General features: G+C 43.2%; 1 protein-coding gene across 2 annotated transcripts in view; it reads left to right on the top strand.

Annotated features, from left to right (window-relative positions):
* UBE2V2 (ubiquitin conjugating enzyme E2 V2) overlaps window positions 1-20,900 on the top strand; it is a 60,590-nt gene that overhangs the window by 30,249 nt on the left and 9,441 nt on the right. For both annotated transcript variants that reach the window (XM_039464475.2, XM_074386642.1), the window contains exons 2-3: window positions 9,109-9,257; window positions 17,296-17,421. In XM_039464475.2, the coding sequence (XP_039320409.1) occupies window positions 9,109-9,257; window positions 17,296-17,421 (275 nt within the window). The remainder of the gene's footprint in view (window positions 1-9,108; window positions 9,258-17,295; window positions 17,422-20,900) is intronic.

Below are 20,900 nucleotides of genomic sequence, written 5' to 3' on the forward strand. Positions count from 1 at the left end.
ATTAGCTGGCATGTTTGCATGAGCCTATAGTCCCAACTGCTTGGGAGGCTAAGGTGGGAGGATCGCTTGAGCCCAGGTGGGTGAGGCTGCAGTGAGCTTTGATTAAGCCACTGTGCTGTAGCCCGGGCAATAGAGCCAGACTCTGTTGCAAAAAAAAAAAAAAAAAAAAGTCTTCATGCTGTTCATTAGATCTATAGACTTGTTCATCTTACATACCTGCTACTTTGTATCGCTTGACCTACAGCTCCCTACTTCCTTTCCAGCACCAACCCTTGGTAACCACTGTTTTTATTCTATCTGTATTTGACATCTGTTCCATTCCCCTCCCCTCCCTTCCCTTGCCTCCCCCAACCCCCCAGAGTCTCGCACCTGTTGCCTGGGCTGGAGTGCAGTGGCGCTATCTTGGCTCACTGCAATTTCCACCTCCAGAGTTCAAGCAATTCTGCCTCAGCCTCCTGAGTACTGGGATTACAGGTGTCTGCCACCATGCCTGGCTCATTGTTTTGTTTTTTTTTTAGTGGAGACGGGGTTTCACTATGTTGGCCAGGCTGGTCTCGAGCTCCTGACCTCATGATCCACCCTCCTCGGCCTCCCAAAGTGCTGGGATAACAGCTGTTAGCCTCCACACCTGCCTTGTTTTCTTTTTTTTAAAGATTCCTCAGGCCCAGTGAATTTAAAAAGTGAGTTGTAGGTTGCCTTTGGTTCCATACTGATGTATATATATGAGAGTATTTTTCTTTTCTTTTCTTTTCTTTTTTTTTTTTTTTTTTTTTTGAGACGGAGTTTCGCTCTTGTTACCCAGGCTGGAGTGCAATGGCATGATCTCGGCTCACCACAACCTCCGTCTCCTGGGTTCAGGCAATTATCCTGCCTCAGCCTCCTGAGTAGCTGGGATTACAGGCACGTGCCACCATGGCTAGCTAATTTTTTTTTGTATTTTTAGTAGAGACGGGGTTTCACTGTGTTGACCAGGATGGTCTTGATCTCTTGACCTCGTGACCCACCCACCTCGGCCTCCCAAAGTGCTGGGATCACAGGCGTGAGCCACCGCACCCGGCGAGAGTATTTTTCTTTTTCTTTTTCTTTTCTTTCTTTTTTTTTTTTTTTGGTGCCGTGACTTGGATATGAACCGAGGTTGCTACGGCCACAATGCAGAGTACCAACCACTATACGATCATGGCCGAGAGTGTTTTTATAATGATCATGAAAATATGTGTGTTGCTATTAGGTCTCCCCTAATCCCCCCTTTTTAAAAAATTTATACCCACTTTATCTAATTCATGTAGTTTAAAATGACTTAATATACTATTTTAACTTATATGACGTAGTTTGCCTGAGTGTATACCAATTGGCTTCTTTAAGTTTTTGCACTGCCAAAAAAACATTTTTGTTCAGATTGCTTTTCTACCCCCTACTTCATTTATCTATTGCTGTGTAACAAATCGCATCAAAACTTCGTGGCTTGAAATAGGGATTGATTTTTTTCTCATAATATGGAAGTTGACTGGGTGGTTCTTCTGCTGGTTTCACTTAGAGTCACTCATGTGGTTGCATCAGGTGGTGAAGGGAAAGGCCTGTTGCCTGGGACGCCTTGTTCCCTCTCCCTGCAGCTTCTCCAGGTGGCCAGTTACAACTTCCCCACATTCCAGTGGTGGCAGGGTGGTCAGAATTCTCACAAAGTGGTTGGCTTCAGAAGGAACAAAAGCAGAAGTTAGCACGCCTCTCACAAGACAAGTGCCAGAACTGGCGAACTGGCCTAGTATTGCTTCTTCCCTATTATTATATTATTTTTTTTTTTTGGTGAGACAGAGTCTCACTCTGTCGCCCAGGATTTAGTGCAGTGGTGCAATCTTGGCTCGCTGCAACCTCCGCCTCCTGGGTTCAAGTGATTTTCGTGCCTCAGCCTCCGGAGTAGCTGGGACTACAGGCACGCACCACCAAACCTGGCTGATTTTTTTTTTTTTTTTTTTTTTTTTTGTATTTTTAGTAGAGACAGTTTTTCACCGTGTTGACCAGGATGGTCTTGATCTCCTGGCTTTGTGATCTGCCCGCCTTGGCCTCCCAAAGTGCTGGGATGGCATGAGCCACTGCACCCTGTCTTAGTTTTTATTTTTTGATGGGTGTGTAATAATAACCTTGTAGTTATTAGTCGTGTACCACCATGCTCTAGATTGTAAACTTCTTGAGGGCAAAGTTCTTAGTCCTCCTGATAACAAGTGCCTAGCCTAATTACTGGCAGTTAGTAGTTGTCAAATGTTTATTGAGGCTGGCACAGTGGCTCACACCTGTAATCCCAGTGCTTTGGGAGGCTGAGGCAGGTGGATCACTTGAGGTTGGCAGTTCGAGACCAGCCTGACCAACATGGAGAAACCCCCTTCTCTACTAAACATACAAAAAATTAGCCAGGTGTGGTGGTGCATATTCATAATCACAGCTCTTTGGGAGGCTGAGGCAAGAGAATCGCTTGGACCTGGGAGGTGGAGGTTCCAGTGACCCAAGATGGTGCCATTGTACTCCAGCTTGGGCAACAAGAGCGAAACTCTGTCTCAAAAAAAAAAAAAAATGTTTATTGAGTGAAGGAATGAATAGTGTAAAAGGGAATGGATGACAAAATATAGGTCATTTGATATTTTGCTGCCTAATGTGTTTTTTTTCCTACATGGTGTCTTCATAATTTTATTGTTCCTTTAAGGAAAGTAAGTTAAAACCAAACACATATTTGAGTTTCAAATTTCTGAAAAATTGGAAAATATCACGGAGAGCTTTTGGCTGGGTGCAGTGGCTCACACCTGTAATCCTAGCACTTTGGATTGCTGAGGCGGGCAGGTCACTTGAGGCCAGGAGTTTGAGATCAGTCTGGGCCACATGGCAAAACCCCATCTCTACTAAAAATAGAAAAATCAGCCAGGTGTGGTGGTGCACACCTGTAATCCCAGCTACTTGGGAGGCTGAGGCACGAGAATCACTTGAACCTGGGAGGTGGAGACTGCAGTGAGCTGAGAATGCCCCACTGCACTCCGGCCTGGGTGACAGAGCAAGACTCTGCCTCAAAAAAAAAACCAAAAAGCTGGCTGCGGTGGCTCATGCCTGTAATTCCAGCACTTTGGGAGGCCAAGGTGGGTGGATCATCTGAGGTCAGGAGTTCGAGACCAGCTCAGTCAACATAGTGAAATCCTGTCTCTACCAAAAATACAAAAATCAAGCGTGATGGTGCGTGCCTGTAGTTCCAGCTACTGGAGATGCTGAGGCAGAAGAATAGCTTGAACCCTGGAGGCAGAGGTTGCAATGAGCAGAATGAACACCTTTAGTCCTAGCTATTCAGGAGGTTGAGGAGAAAGGATCGCTTGATCCCAGGAAGTTGAGGCTGTATTGATTTATGATTGCGTGTCTGCACTCTGGGCGATAGAGTGAGAGACCCTGTCTTGTAAAAGAAATAAAAAGGATCAGCTCAGGGTGTGTTTTGTCAAAATTGCTCCCACAGTTGGTTAAGGTGTGTTCCTTAGATCTGCAGGAATTATGGGCAGTGGTGCCGGAAGATAGTGAGTGCGTGCCATGCAGGTCTCACCAGGTTCCCTTTGGAGGCTAGAAGGATAGTGACCACAGGCTTTGGCTTTGAAACCCAAGTTTCAGCCCTGACCCTCCCACTCACTCTCCATGTTGTTAGATTGAGCCTTATGAAATTGCTATTTCTGGCCGGGCGCGGTGGCTCAAGCCTGTAATCCCAGCACTTTGAGAGGCTAAGGCGAGTGGATCACGAGGTCAAGAGATTGAGACCATCCTGGTCAACATGGTGAAACCCCGTCTCTACTAAAAATACAAAACATTAGCTGGGCATGGTGGTGCGTGCCTGTAATCCCAGCTACTCAGGAGGCTGAGGCAGGAGAATTGCCTGAACCCAGGAGGCGGAGGTTGCGGTGAGCCGAGATCGCACCATTGCACTCCAGCCTGGGTAACGAGTGAAACTGCATCTCAAAAAAAAAAAAAAAAAAGGCCGGGCGCGGTGGCTCAAGCCTGTAATCCCAGTACTTTGGGAGGCCGAGGCGGGTGGATTGCGAGTTCAAGAGATCGAGACCATCCTGGCCAACATGGTGAAACCCCATCTCTACTAAATATACAAAAATTAGTTGGGCGTGGTGGCGTGCGCCTGTAGTCCCAGCTACTTGGGAGGCTGAGGCAGGAGAATTGCTTGAACCCGGGAGGCGGAGGTTGCAGTGGGCCGAGATTGTTCCACTGCACTCCAGCCTAGTGCCTGGCGACAGAGTGAGACTCTGTCTCAAAAAAAAAAAAGAAATTGCTGTTTCTGTTGGCTAAAAAGATGCCTGCATATCAGCAGTTTCATAAGGGTTAACATATATTCCTCAGTTTTCTTACCGTATAATGATCGTGTTAACAAGGTGAGACTTAACGAGAAACCTCTGCCTCTTAAAGTTTGCAGCAAATGTCTGTCATGTAGGAAGTGCTCAAAAAATACCTTATTTTTAACCAACTCAGCAGGTTTGAGGGGAACTCAGAACTCCCCCAGTGGGGAGGGAACCAGAGAGGTACAATTACAGGTGGGACTTGTAATGAGTTCCACCTTAATAAGATATACCCTCAGGGACTACAGAATGTGAACACACTCTTCAGAGAGACTGAGAGCCATGCATCTGAGAGCACTCTGCAGAGGTCAGGTGAGCAGCCTCAGTACCCCACAAGCTGGGTGTGAATCCCTGGAGGTGCCAGTCATCCCACTGCTCATGTGCCCCCAGACACCCTCTTCCTTAATGCCACAGATACTCTGGGCAGCGGGGAAGGGGACGGGGACCTTTGACACACCTGGATGTTTATGAGAACCAGCTTCGGGATAGAAAATAAATAAGGTGGAAAGCATTTCTTCTATTCCTGCAGGTGTTTTACTTTCATTTTTGAGTAGCCTGATCAATCATCTGGTCAAGTAGTGTAAAAGTGTGTGGCTGGCTGGGTGTGGTGGCTCACATCTGTAATCCTAGCACTTTGGGAGGCTGAGGCAGGCAGATTGCCTGAGCTCAGGAGTTTGAGACCAGCCAACCAATGTGGTGAAACCCCAACTCTACTAAAAATACGAAATTTAGCCAGGTGTGGTGGCATGTGCCTGTAGTCCCAGCTACTCGGGAGGCGGAGGCAGGAGAATCGCTTGAACCCGGGAGTTGGAGGTTGCAGTGAACTGAGATCGCACCACTGCACTCCAGCCCGGGCAACAGAGGGAGACTCTCAAAAAAAAAAAAAAAAAAAAAAAAGGTGGCAAAGTCTCTGCTCCTGTCCAGTAACAAGACTAACATTTTAAAATACCTATTTAAAGTTCTATTTTTGCTTTTTCCCTGTTAACTTAAAAAAGGTTGAAGGTTTATGAATTAGGAAAATCTGTGTTTCTGCTAAGTGCAGCAGGGCAAGACTCATTCTCCTAGTATTTGACAGTCTTCGTGCCATGTTTTGGGTATCATGGCACATTTGAAGGCAAGTAACTCGGTATAACATTCAGATTAAAAACTGGAAGCATGTTTTCCAGTATGTTTGCATGCAGGGTTTTGTTTCTGGAAATGACTAATTTTGGCCTTATCTCTCATGAGTGGAGGTTCACTGTTATGTACTAACTGGGAGACTGGATTAGTGGGAAGCCTGGAGATTTGGATTCTCAGCTTGTTTTGGCAACTCACTAGTAGTTCTGTAAGTTTTAGGTTATTGCCTAATGCAAGAGGTCCAAGGGCAGCGCATGCATGCTGCGACTTCTGTGGAGCGACAGCCCCACCTTGTGGCTTTTTTTTTTCCCCTCTGGACAGGCATTAGTGGTTAGGTAAAATAAGACCACAGTGCCCTAGCCCAGAATTTGAAAATGGCTCACTGTTTTGTTTTTGAGTCTCAGTCCTTTTTTGATGTTAAGCTTTTTTTTTTTTTTTTTTTTTTTTTTTTTGAGACAGGGTCTCGCTCTGTCACAGGCTGGAGTGCAGTGTTGTGATCTCAGCTCACTGCACCTCAACCTCTCAGGCTTAAGTGATCCTCCCACCTCAGCCTCCCTAGTAGCTGGTCCTACAGTTGAGCATCACCACATCTGGCTAAGTTTTGTATTTTTTGTAGAGATGGAGCTTCGCCATGTTGCCCAGGGTGGTCTCGAACTCCTGGCCTCAAGGGATCCTCCCAACTCGGTCTCCCGAGTAGCTGACTACAGGCGTTCATCACTATACTTGGCTAATTTTTAAAATTTTTGTAGAGACAGAGTCTTGCTGTGTTGCCCAGGCTGGTCTCAAACTCCTGGCCTAAAGTAATCCTGCCTTGGTCTCCCAAGGTGCTGGGATTATGGCTTTGAGCCAGCATGCTTGATGCAAGTCTCATACTTTAAAAACAAAAGGCTGCAATAACTCTTTAAATATTAGTATTGTGAATAATTTATCTGTTAATCTCAGAACGGTTTTCCCAAAGTGCTATATAAGAGAGATGGTGACAAGTTTAAGAGTAACTAGATTTATCACTTTTATGACACTTATGTAAAAGGAAACGTTAGTTTTACATTGTTTACTTTGTGGTTTTGGATGCCCGTAAAGTTCACCTCACTGAATTGGTTATAAAAAGGAAGCAAAGAAATTCAACACAAATTTAAAATTATTGTTGGGTGAATGACTTAATAATGGCGAGGGTAACCAAGCTTGTTTAAAGTTATTTTAAAAAGCTATTCAAGAGAGTATATTGGAGGTCATAACTACACAGTACAGTAAAATAAAAAGTAGTTGTCCCAGTGTTATAGAAATAGAAACTTAGACCTTAGGATAAAGTTTCCAGGGGCCACCCTAGAGGAATTTATAAAGAACTTTTATTTTCAACAACTTAGATGGAGGTACATAGAAGTTTTATAACATTCCATTTAATGTGGACACTGAAATGATCATAGTCAACATTGTAAGCATTTGAGATGGGTTACCTTGTCTAATTTTCACAGTGATCCAGTGAGGTAGGGATTATTGTTATTCCACTTCTACAGATGAGAAAACTGTGCTGGGGTCACAGGTCGGGTGGGCAGCAGACCTGGAGCTGAACTCAGGCAGTCTGATATGTGTGCTCAGACTGCCAGGCTGTGCTGCCAGTGTAGCTTTTAGTGCTGTGCCACTTAGTGGTGAGAGGCTTGCTGTGGTCTGGAAACTGGATTTTAATACTGGATCTGCCATTTATAGCTGTGTGACCTTGAGGAGATCACATCATTTTTTCAGTTTCAGGTACTTTTAGAACTAAATGGGAAAATTTATTTAAAATCGCACATAGTATTTGTTAAACAAATGGCTATTAACAATTACAGTAATTGTAACGACTTTTTCAGTGGGAGAGAGAAGCTGCACAAAATTACATTTACTTTTAAGGAGATTTTTTTCTGCTTTATAATTGTGTGTATATGAGAGGGAGAGAGAATTCTGAGGGCATTTCCATATTTTTTACAAACTTGCATGATGAGGTTAGAGGATGTTTTGTGTTAGATGCTGTGGAGGGCATGGAAGACCACAGTGTTCATCCTTTGGTAGAGAGGCCAGGCCAGTAATCCTAGGACAGGTTGTGGAAAATTGGGGGAATTGTGGTTGGATTCCAGGGATTGAGAGTTGGAATGATGGCAAAGACCAGGTTCAGTGCAAGTGAAGGAGTGGGAACCATTCTAGGCAGAGAGATTTCTGTGTTACGATTTTAGAAATAGCCAGGTGTGGTGGCTCACACCTGTAATCCTAGCACTTTGGGAGGCCAAGGCGTGTGGATCACCTGAGGTCAGGAGTTTGAGACCAGCCTGGCTAACATGGTGAAACCCTGTTTCTACTAAAAATACAAAAAATTAGCCAGGCATGGTGGCGCATGCCTGTAGTGCTTGTAATCCCAGCTACTCAGGAGGCTGAGACAGGAAAACTGCTTGAACCTGGGAGGCAGAGGTTTCAGTGAGCTGAGATCACACCATTGCACTCCAGCTTGGGCAACAAGAGTGAAACTCGGTCTCAAAAAAAAAAAAAAAAAAAAAAAGGATTTTAGAAATAAAATAATGAGTGATAAAGTCTGACAGAAACATGTATGGCATGGAGTGGAGATGTGAGAAGGGTTAGTGGATTACAAAAAATTTGCTAGGTCAGGCAAGGAGGTGAAGGATGATGTCCTAGGAAACTATCTGGAATATCAGGAGATTTGTCCTCAAATCTAGTAATTCCCCAAGTGTTCCTTAACTGATGGTGCTGACTTGGCGAAAGTAGGGCCTCATTGGCGTGGCACAGGAGGAAAGAGGCAGACTGGGGACCGTGGGTGGGACTGCTTCAGCATTCTACAAGGCAGTACCTTCTGCTGCACTTCCTAGGAGGGAACATGATTCTATTCTTTAAAAACCATTAGAGAGAGTATACATTAATGAACTTTGGCTTTTATGAACTTTCTGGTCATGCCTATTTGTTTGATGCAGAGCCCTTGACTGGAACAGAGAAACCTCAAGAAGGGAAAATGTTCACTTGTAATGGCTTCCTTATGATTGATTGACTTATGTTAGTATAAAATTGATTAGGAATTTATATATACATTCTATACTGCTGTTAACGTTTGGTACAGTGCTTTCTTTAGTGTTTTCATTTGGAGGGGTTGTTAGATTCAGCATTTTCTGGAACAGAATGCTTTTTTTAAAATTTTTTTTTTTGTATAGAGCAGAATTTTTTTTTTTTTTTTTGGAGACGGAGTTTTCGCTCTTGTTACCCAGGCTGGAGTGCAATGGCGCAGTCTCGGCTCACCGCAACCTCCGCCTCCTGGGCTCAGGCAATTCTCCTGCCTCAGCCTCCTAAGTAGCTGGGATTACAGGCACGCGCCACCACGCCCAGCTAGTTTTTTGTATTTTTAGTAGAGACGGGGTTTCACCATGTTGACCAAGATGGTCTCGATCTCTCCACCTCGTGATCCACCCGCCTCGGCCTCCCAAAGTGCTGGGATTACAGGCTTGAGCCACCGCGCCCGGCCGAGCAGAATGTTTTTTAAAGGAGATTTTGTCTTTTTGGGAAATAATTTATAAAGGTTCATTCGGAAAAAACAATTTAAATATGCGTAGCTCTTACAATTATGAACTTTTTACATTGACACTGACGTTCTTTTGTATAGGAGTTAAAGTTCCCCGTAATTTTCGCTTATTGGAAGAACTTGAAGAAGGACAAAAAGGAGTGGGCGATGGTACGGTTAGCTGGGGCCTTGAAGACGATGAAGACATGACGCTTACACGGTGGACAGGCATGATTATTGGGCCACCAAGGGTCAGTGCTATAAATCATATTTTTTCTATTAATATTTATTGTTACTTTAGAGTAAGTATTTAATTTTATATTGTCGATATTAAACAATTATGATAACTTCTAAAATAGTTCTTTTTATTTATTTTGTTTACATTTATTGATGCTTCCTATGTGCAGGATGTAGTGCTTGATTACCTAGAGGATTGGGGGGAGGAAGGTTGATATGGTCATTGTCATCAAAGTTTTGCAAGTTCAGTAAAGGAGAAAAATCAGTACAAATGACAGATTCTAAATATGAAAGAGCAAGTTCACTACGGGACTTTAGAATATGTTTCTTCTAGCTGGAATAATTGAGGAAGGCTGAACAGTGGAGGAAGTTGCCTTTGGAGTGAGCCCTAAAGGACTGACTGGTAGGATTTCAGAAGGTGGTGATGGGGATGGAGAACATTCCAGATAGAGAGGAGAAAAGGTGAGGAAACGGAGGGGGTTTGGGGGAGAGCAGTCATTTTGATGTAACATGTCACTAACCTCTTGTGTGTAACTGAGGGTTTCTAAATCGGTTTGCATTGAGTGCACTTTGCTATTTGCCCTCTGACACTCCACATGCAGTAGAAATGCTGTAGGCCTCAGTTTCTTCATCAATAAGAAGTCTATGATTTTTATATTTTTTTTCTAGTGTGGTTGGCAACTGGCCCATTGTACTTTGTCCTTAGGTCTTTCTTGGGTTTATGAAATTTTATTTTTATTCAAAATCGTTTTTTCTAGCTTGGGATTTTTTTTTTTTATATACACTGAATTCCTTACATAATGGTCCCATCCACTGCACTCCCTGCAGTGAGTCTCTGAAATGTATATTCTGTAATGTTTTTGGCTTGTTGGAAAGAGCATACATTTGAAGGATTAAGTCTTTGGTTTTGCATACTGGTTGCTACCTTATGATGAGAGCATTTCAGCTGTTTTGCTCTTGAGTAGAATTTAGAGTTCCTCCTGATTATTATTATTATTATTATTATTATTATTATTATTGAGGCAGTGTCTTGTTCATTTACCCTGGCTAGAGTGCAGTGGTGCGTTCTTGGCTCACTGCAACCTCAGCCTCCTGGGCTCAAGCGATTATTCTGCTTTAGCCTCCTAAGGAGCTGGGACTATAGATGTGTGCCACCACTTCTGGCTAATATTTGTAGTTTTTGTAGAGATAGGGTTTTACCATGTAGCCAGGCTGGTCTCGAACTCCTGGCCTCAAGTGATCCACCTGCCTTGGCTTCCCAAAATGCTGGGATTATATGTGTGAACCACTACACTCAGCCCCTCCTGATTATTATAAAAGAAAAATGTATTAGGGAATTAGCAACATTAATGGTAGAGAATGAATTAGTGTGTGTTTTACATTGTTTTCCGGTGTTCCTTTGCAGAATTCATGCACACTCCCGAACTGATAGGCTTCCTGTTTCCTCCCTTGCTCTGTTTTTTCCTAAAGGCATTTGAGGGAGGAAATACACTGATAAATAGAATTCCTTAAAACTTGGTGTGTATAATGAAAGCCTTGAGTTTCACTGCCTGTGAATTTATTACCATGGTTTGTTTGGTTTAAAAAGTGCTTGTAATTGATGAACATTCTGACTTACTGATTGGAAGATTTAACAGTCAGAACTTGGTGGAATATAAATTTGAAATTATTTAGATTTGTTTTTTCTCCAGCCACTGCCTGCAGCAGACTTTATTTTTGAGACAGAGACTTAATTTGTTATTTATTTATTTATTTATTTATTTTTGAGGCAGAGACTTGCTCTGTCACCCAGGCTGGAGTGCAGTGGCTCATTTTTGGCTTAATGCAACCTTTGCCACCTGGGATTCAAGTGAATTCTCCTGCCTCAGCCTCCTGAGTACCTGGGATTACAGGCACCTGCCATCATGCCGAGCTATTTTTTTGTATTTTTAGTAGAGACAGGGATTTCACCATGTTGGCCAGTCTGGTCTTGAACTCCTGACCTCATGATCCACCCGCCTCGGCCTCCCAAAGTGCTGGGATTACAGGTGTGAGCCATCACACCCAAACTGCAGACCTTATTCTTTATGAATGTTTTGGAGTTTGTGATGAGTTCATCAGTGGTCTTGTGGGCTGACCCACAACACAGTTCCCAGCTGTGGTGGACTGGCTCCTGCTTGGTCTTTCACCTGGTCGAGTTCCCCACCAGGTTGCCCCAACTAGTTGCCATTCCTGGTGTCACTAAACCTCAGGAAACTCCATCCACTGGGGTGGAGTGAAAGCTGCTTCTCTGCAACTCTCTCCTCACTCAAGGGGCACAGGGCACACAGGCAAGATGCTACTGTGGTCCTCTACTCTCTGTGGGTGGTGGTTTTGATGCTGCAGGGGAGAAAAGGTAATAACTTTTCCTCACCTGTCTCAAAGCTTCATGGCTGAGGCACTTATAATAAAAGGCAGAGAAAAGCATACAAACTTTATTTAAATTTTACATGACATGGGAACATTCAGAAAAGAAGACCCAAGGAAAAAGGGGAACGTATTTTTTTTTTGAGATGGAATTTTGATCTTGTTACTCAGGCTGTAGTGCAATGGCGTGATCTCGGCTCACCACAACCTCTGCCTCCCGTGTTCAAGCGATTTTCCTGTCTCAGCCTCCCAAGTAGCTGGGATTACAGGCATGCACTACCACACCTGGCTAATTTTTTGTATTTTTAGTAGAGACAGTGTTTCTCCATGTTGGTCAGGCTGGTCTTGAGTTCCCAACCTCAGGTGACCTGCTTGCCTCAGCTTCCCAAAGTCCTGGGATACAGGCGGGAACCACTGCGCCTGGCCATGAACCCTGTTGTTTTAATGCTAACTTTGATGAAGAGTGGACGGTGATGCAGTTTTGTGATTGGATCTGATGGTAACATACTAGGTAATAAACTGGGGGAACTTACCAAGGCCTGTTGTTCAGATTCTTCCTGTGTCTTTGCATTTTATTCCTTTCTTGGCGTAAGACAAGACCTATTTGGAGTGGTTCTCATGACACTTCATGGAGAGGTCAGCTAGATTTTAGGGTCTGCTTCAGGGGAGAAAGGGGCAAAGGTAAGGTAAAAGTAACCTTGCTTCTGCTGTTTTCTCAAGTGCCAAGGTGCCGTTTATTGGGATAGTATGTCCTGAACCTCATTCAGAGACCCCCCCTTACTTCCTTTTAGTGCCAGACAGAGGTGTGAGGGTGTGCCCTGCAAAGGCATAGGCTTCTTCTGGAGCTGGCCTCTGCTTACCGCCTGATGATCTTCTCTGCATCACCCTCTTTCCAGTTCTCTTGAAGGCAGGAGGTCATGGTGGCAATATTCAGTTGCCTTTTCTTTTTTTTTGAGACGGAGTTTTGCTCTTGTCACCCAGGCTGGAGTGCAATGGCACGATCTCGGCTCACCGCAAGCTTTGTCTCCTGGGTTCAAGCAATTCTCCTGCCTCAGCCTCCCAAGTAGCTGGGATTACAGGTGCATGCCACCATGCCCAGCTAATTTTTGTATTTTTAGTGGAGACGGGATTTCACCATGTTGACCAGGATGGTCTCGATCTCTTGACCTTGTGATCCACCCGCCTCGGCCTTCCAAAGTGCTGGGATTACAGGCATGAGCCACCCTGCCCGGCCTCAGTTGCCTTTTCATAAAATAGGCAGGAGTTGGTATCTTACCACAGTTGTTTTCTCTTTAGAAGGTATGATGTTGAGAGCAATTTTGTCCTCAGGGTAGAATATCTATAGCCAGGAGAGGAAGAAGACTTTACATGGTTGGTTATTTTTAAATTTTTATTATTATTATTATTATTTTTTGAGATAGTTTCATTCTTTCACCCAGGTTGGAGTGTAGTGGCACAATCATAGCTCACAGCCTGGACCCCTGGGCTCAAAGATTCCTCCCACCTCAGCCTTCTGAGTAGCTGGGACTATAGGGTTACACCACCACACCTGGCTAATTTTTGTGTGAGTGTAGAGACAGAGGTCTCACTACGTTGCCCAGACTGGTCTCAAACCCCTGGGCTTAAATGACCCTCCTGCCTTGGCCTTCGAAAGTGCTAGGATTGTAGATGTGAACCACTGTGCCTGGCCAGTTTGTTTTTTATTTTTTGTACTTTATTGACTAAGATCCCTAGTTTTTATGTTGTTCAGGTACTTATTTGGATTTATATGATTAGCAGTTTTGTTTTTCTATGTTTTTGTGTTCAGTTTTCTGAAGCACTATTTGTTGTCACTAGTTTAGTGATTTTTAAGTTTTCTCATATGCAAATGAAGGGTACTGTCCCCATCTTTAAAATAGAAACAGTGTGAGAGTTAAGTGAAATAATGATTAGATAATAGGAGAGTAGCTGACTACCTGGCTTTGTAAATATTAGTTTGTTTTTCTCCTTTTTTTTTTTTTTTTGAGACGGAGTTTCGCTCTTTTTACCCAGGCTAGAGTGCAATGGCGCGATCTCGGCTCACCGCAACCTCCGCCTCCTCGGTTCAGGCAGTTCTCCTGCCTCAGCCTCCTGAGTAGCTGGGATTACAGGCACGCGCCACCATGCCCAGCTAGTTTTTTGTATTTTTAGTAGAGACGGGGTTTCACCATGTTGACCAGGATGGTCTTGATCTCTCGACCTTGTGATCCACCCGCCTCGGCCTCCCAAAGTGCTGGGATTACAGGCTTGAGCCACCGCGCCTGGCCCTCCTTTTTTTTTTTGAGACAGAGTCTTGCTTTGTTGCTAGGTGCCAGGCTGGAGTGCAGTGGTGCAATCTCGGCTCCCATCTCTCAAGTTCAAGCAATTCTCCTTCCTCAGCCTCCCGAGTAGCTGGAATTATAGGCGTACTACCATGCCCTGCTAATTTTTGTATTTTTAGTAGAGACGGAGTTTCATTATGTTGGCTAGGCTGGTCTCAAACTCCTGACCTCGGGCAATCTGTCCTCTCAAAGTGCTAGGATTACAGGTGTGAGCCACGACACTCGGCCTGTTAATTTAAAATTTAGAGGTAATAAAATTAATCAAAGGTTTCAGAAGTTAGGGTGATATTTACTGTAGTCATTGGATTAGATTACTGTGTTAGCTTTGGGATTAAGTTTTTTTTTTCCTTTACGTAAAATCTTTCAGAAAAGAGCTTTGGGTTTTTTTTTTTTTTTTTTTTTTTTTTAAGGAATTGAGGTAGAATTTACATGGAGTGAAATGCACAGATGTGCATTTTCCTGTTTTAATGATTTTAATTTTCCTACTTTCCTGTTTTAATGGTACACAAATAAGTTAACTTAAACAGAAGCCATAGGAGAAAGAAGAGTTAATTTATAGGCATGAAAATAAGCCTTGGATAATCTAGAAGCTTTAAGTGTGATAGCTGTAAAATGAGTGCATGAGGTAGCTTGTTACGTACCACATACTGAGATACAGAACATTCCCGTCATTCCAGAAACCTCCCTGTGTCCTTTCCCACTCCCACCCCTGCTTCCTGCACCTGAGAGATTTGCAAGTTGTAGAGCTTTGGTAAGTAGAGTCATACAGTGTGTATACTCACGGTTCTCGTCTTTACTCAGCATGAAGTCTGAGCAGTTCACTTGTGTTATCTCAGGTAGTAGGAATGTGTTTCTTTGTATTGCTGAGTAGTATTTTACTGTATGGACATGCCACGATATGTTTATCAGTTCTTTTTATGGACATTTGGACTTAATCTACTTTCTTTTTTTTGGAGTTTCGCTCTTGCTACCCAGGCTGGAGTGCAACGGTGTGATCTCGGCTCACCGCAACCTCCGCCTCCTGGGTTCAGGCAATTCTCCTGCCTCAGCCTCCTGAGTAGCTAGGATTATAGGCACACGCCACCATGCCCAGCTAATTTTTTGTATTTTTAGTAGAGACGGGGTTTCACCCATGTTGACCAGGTTGGTCTCGATCTCGACCTCCCAAAGTGCTGGGATTATAGGCTTGAGCCACCGCGCCCGGCCTGGACTTAATCTACTTTCTTGCTGTTTCAAATAAAGCTGCTATGGGCATTCTTGTAGACGTCTTTTTGTGAACATGTTTGTTTCCATTTCGCTTGGGTAAATGCCAAGGAATAGAATTGCTGTACCATAGGGGAGTCTGATATGCATCCAGATTGGAGAACCACAGCCAAGATAATCTTGAGATACATCTGATTTTAGTCGTTTTTATATATGGAAAGTGTTGGGCATATTAATGTTTGCTTGCTGTTAATCTCAAATGAGTTTTATGTAGCTCTTTTTTTCCCTTAAAGCACTGAAATATTTAATAACATACATATAAGATTGTGGCACAGGTTTTACATTAGAGTGATTTAATACTGCAAATATGACTTCCATTTGGATAGCTCTTTGATGGGGATGGGATCCGTTTGAGTAGGTGAGATCTACAGATGGTTGGTTAGCTTCCTCCCTCTCTGGTCTTACACAGCGGCCAGCAGGTATTACATTTGTCACTTTCATTTATTTATGTATTTATTTTTCTATTATTTTAATTATAATTTAGAAAATATATTAAAATTTCAATAATTATAATTATCTCAAACACTTTTTAATCTCCTGAGTCCAGGTGAGAATTCATTTATTTTTTACTATGCTGTTTTTTTTTTTTTTTTGAGACGGAGTCTCACTCTGTCGCCAGGCTGGAGTGCAGTGGCATAATCTCAGCTCACTGCAGCCTCCGCCTCCTGAGCTCAAGTGATTCTCTTGTCTCAGTGTCCCGAGTAGCTCGGACTACAGATACGCGCCACCACACCCAGCTAATTTTTGTATTTTTAGTAGAGACAGGGTTTTATCGTATTGGCGAGGACAGTCTCCGTCTCTTGGACTGATGATCCACCCACCTTGACCTCCCAAAGTGTTGGTATTACAGGCATGAGCCACCATGTCGGCCCACTTTCCTGTTTTAATGGTACACTAATAAGTTAACCACGTGAACAAAAGCCGTAGGAGAAAGAAGAGTTAATTTATAGGCATGAAAATAAGCCTTGGATAATCTAGAAGCTTTAAGTGTGATAGCTTTAAAATGGCTGTTATAGGGTTTTATTGTGGTTTTTTTTGTTTTTTTTTTTTTTTGAGACGGAGTTTCGCTCTTGTTGCCCAGGCTGGAGTGCAATGGCACGATCTCGGCTCACCGCAACCTCCGCCTCCTGGGTTCAGGCAATTCTCCTGCCTCAGCCTCCTGAGTAGCTGGGATTACAGGCACGCGCCACCATGCCCAGCTAATTTTTAGTATTTTTAGTAGAGACGGGGTTTCACCATGTTGACCAGGATGGTCTCGATCTCTTGACCTTGTGATCCACCCGCCTTGGCCTCCCAAAGTGCTGGGATTACAGGCTTGAGCCACCGCTCCCGGCCGAGGGTTTTATTGTTAATTAAACTTCATGCTTCAGAAACCCTATTTGAAAATGATGTGTAAAATTTGCTATTGTATCTCTGAATTCAGATAATGGGATTTAATGAATCTCAAAATTAATGAAGCAGTAACGTAAGTATAACTAATAGGAGACATAAATAATTATGTTTTATTGTAACAAAATAGTATAATATGGTGTTTTTCCTTTTGCTAGAAGTTATGATTGTCATATTAAGTAGGGTAATCATATAATTTGTTCTCCAGCAAGACCCTTTTGAGAATGAAAAGAGGCACTGCTAGTAGTTAATTCTGGGACAATAGGAATAAGCAGAGCTGTTCTGGAAAACAGAAACCTTCATATATGTTCGACATAAGTCTCAAGTAGCCCCTCCTACAAGTAAACTTTTTAGCAAAATCTAAATTTAAGTGGTTTTCTTTTTTTTCTTTCTAGTTTGTTTACAGGCATCATTTTTATCATAAAAGCAAGTTGTGATCATATTGATAATACTGTGTGGAATTAATTTTGTAAAATCTCAGTTTTTAAGTATGCCTACTGTGTTTTTTTGTCACCATATAGGTCAAATAAATTTGAGTGTAGAAAAGTAAATTCTTAATCATAAGCACTGTCTTATCAAGTATATTCATATTCTATTTTCTTTTTTTTTTAGCACTTAGACATTAGTATTTTAGATATTGTTATTTTGATTGTCCTTTTGTTTTATTGCCTTCCAGACAAATTATGAAAACAGAATATATAGCCTGAAAGTAGAATGTGGACCTAAATACCCTGAAGCTCCTCCGTCAGTTAGATTTGTAACAAAAATTAATATGAATGGAGTAAATAATTCCAGTGGGATGGTAAGTTAATTTGTTTTTATAGAACATAATATAAAGAGTTATATATAACACTACACACGTAATATATGTAAGATATGAATATGTAGTTAAGAAAATGTTTTTGTTAAGCCAAAAGTCTAAGGAAGGTTGCATTATGTTATTTTACTTTTATTAATATAAATTATGGCATCCAAAAACCTTAATGTACTTATCTAGAAAAGATGTATGTGGTGGTTAGAACTTTTCTTTTTTTTTTGGATACGGAGTCTTACTCTGTCACCCAGGCTGGAGTGTAACAGTGTGATCTTGGCGCACTGCAAACTCCAGCTACCAGGTTCAAGCGATTCTTCTACCTCAGCCTCCCGAGTATCTCGGATAACAGGCGCCTGCTGTCATGCCTGGCTGATTTTTGTATTTTTGTAGAGATTGGGTTTCACAGTGTTGGCCAGGCTGGTCTTGAACTCCTGACCTCAGGTGATTCTCCCTCCTGGGCCTCATGAAGTACTGGGATTACAGGTGTGGGCCACTGTGCTTGGCCAAAACTTTTCTTAGGGTTTTAATTGTCTCAGTAGTCATATTCAGTTGATCCTTATTTGGTAAAAATATGACCATTATTGGGGCGGGCACGATGGCTTGCGCTTGTAATCCCAGCACTTTGGGAGGCTGAGGCAAGCGGATCATGAGGTCAGGAGTTTGAGACCTGTCTGGCCAACATGGTGAAACTTTGACTCTACTAAAAGTACAAAAATGAGTGGGACGAGGTGGCAGGCGCCTGTAATCCCGGCTACTCCAGAGGCTGAGGCAGGAGCATCACTTGAAACCGGAAGGTGGAGGTTGCAGTGAGCCAAGATCGTGCCTCTGCACTGCAACCTGGGGGAAAGAGCAAAACTCCGTCTCAAAAAAAACCAAAAAACAAAAAAACCCCAAACCCATTATATCTCTTTGAATATTACTTTTCTTGGGATTAAGGTACATTTGGTGAGATGAAAAGGATGAATATTTATGAAGGAATTTTTTCTTTGAGAAACAAGTATATCTGTGTTGAAACAGTCATGGCTGAGCATCGTTATCTATTTTTGGGTTTCACTCTGTCCCCCAGGCCGGAGTACAGTGGTGCTCCCCTACTTCCCCTGGCCCCAAGTGATTCTCCCACCTCAGCCTCCCAAGTAGGTGCGACTACAAGGCACATGCCACCAAGCCTGGCTAATTTTTGTATTTTTTGGTAGAGACGGGGTTTCACCATGTTCGCCAGGCTGGTCTCAAACTCCTGACCTCAAGTGATCCACCTGCCTTGGCCTCCCAAAGTGCTGAGATGACAGGCACGAGCCACTGTGTCCAGCCCGTTGTCTCTTTAAACAAAATGACATGCCCTGCTTGACCCACATGAGTTAGCTGGTAGAAATAGCTGAATTTCCGGTATGAGTAGATTGTTAGGTTCATGATAAGACTTTGAAGCCCAGGCTCTCTTGGTGCCATGTTGAGAGCACACCACATACAAAATACCTTTTAGGAGGCGAAATAACATATCATCATCATAAAATGAGTATCATCCATCTTAGGAAATAAGACCTCAGTATTCTTGACTTCTCATCTTATCCCTGTGTTGCCTCTGTCTACTAACCTGTTTTGTACCACAGATGTTTCACATCTGTACACAAATTCATCCCCCTTTCCTCTCTCCCTCTCTCTTTCCTTCCCATCTGTTTACCATCTGTTAAAAATCACAAGTTTATATTAACAACTCCTGCTAAGTTTATTCTAAAACTATAGGGTTTATTTTATGATTCTTCCTTTCCATATCTGTAATTCTCTCTTCCAACACTGAGAAACCTGGCTTCCATGTTTCCCAGTGCATTTACTTATTTCTCAGATTCCTCTGCATGTAACTGTACTTCTGGCAACAAGTTGACTCCTGGATTCAAAGCCAGCTCCCCGCCCCTCAACCCCAGCGTAATAGGTAGGTCTGAGGCGGGGCCCCAGATTGGCTAGTGCATCCAGCAGGGAGGCACCAGGCCAGATAAAGCATGACCCTGAGAAAGGAAGAAGGTGGGAAAGGTCATTGGAAATCTCAGCCCTGCACCTGCTGGGCCATCAGCACTCCCACATGCCTCCCAATCCCCAGCCGCTTGCCAGCTCAGAGCTGGGACCTCAGTCTCTCCAGCCCTCAGTTGGTTAGCCTTTATGATTTGCTGGGAGCATGTAGTCCATTTACATTTAATATCCATAATTACTGACACGTTCAGGTTTAAATAGATCATCTTAGTTGGTGGTTTCTATTTTTCTACGTGTTTCTTACCTACTTTTGGAATGGTTGTTCTCAACTTCTTTCATTCTGTTTGTATTCTTTCAGTGCTTGTTCTAGAAGTTCAGTACACATCTGTTTTTAAGAAGTTTGATGGAATCAGGGTTATAAAGCACATGACTATACAGCAAGGATATTATTTAGGGAATTTCCTCTTTGACACACAGCATTGCCTCTGTGAAGAAGATCTTTGTTAGATTTTGCTACTAGATATATCTGTTTTTCTTCATTACTAGTTTGTTTTTACATTATACCTTCTGTAAATTAAGTAACTAATGGTGTGTTCTACGTTGCCATGGGAGCTAGGAAATTCGGATTAAATTTCAGACCTACCTCTAATAAGCTTATCTGATCTCTTGAGCTTCTGGTCCATTAGTTGATATTTTGCCTCCCCCTCTACTCCCTTCCCCCAACCCATCTATCATTAAGCCTTGTCAGTTTTCTGTTCCAAGTGTAACTTGATTTAGGTCTTATTTTTCTATTTACATTGCCACCAAGTGAATATTGGCCATCATTTGTTGTCTGGACTCTTGCAACAACGTCTCTGATCTACTTTTTAAAATCCCTTCTAATCCTTCCAAAGCCAGCAGCCAGAGGGATCCTTCTTTTTTTTTGGGATGGAGTTTTGCTCTTGTTACCCAGGCTGGAGTGCAATGGTGCGATCTCGGCTCACCGCAACCTCCGCCTCCTGGGTTCAGGCAATTCTCCTGCCTCAGCCTCCTGAGTAGCTGGGATTACAGGCACGCGCCACCACGCTCAGCTAATGTTTTGTATTTTTTTTTTTTTTTTGAGACGGAGTTTCGCTCTTGTTACCCAGGCTGGAGTGCAATGGCGCGATCTCGGCTCACCGCAACCTCCGCCTCCTGGGCTCAGGCAATTCTCCTGCCTCAGCCTCCTAAGTAGCTGGGATTACAGGCACGCGCCACCACACCCAGCTAGTTTTTTGTATTTTTAGTAGAGACGGGGTTTCACTATGTTGACCAGGATGGTCTCGATCTCTCAACCTCGTGATCCACCCGCCTCGGCCTCCCAAAGTGCTGGGATTACAGGCTTGAGCCACCGCGCCTGGCTGTTTTGTATTTTTAGTAGAGACGGGCTTTCACCATGTTGACCAGGATGGTCTCGATCTCTTGACCTCGTGATCCACCCGCCTCGGCCTCCCAAAGTGCTGGGATTACTGGCTTGAGCCACCGCGCCC

The sequence above is a fragment of the Saimiri boliviensis genome, chromosome 15 (genome assembly GCF_048565385.1).
Source record: "Saimiri boliviensis isolate mSaiBol1 chromosome 15, mSaiBol1.pri, whole genome shotgun sequence".
In the NCBI taxonomy this organism is placed as follows: domain Eukaryota; kingdom Metazoa; phylum Chordata; class Mammalia; order Primates; family Cebidae; genus Saimiri; species Saimiri boliviensis.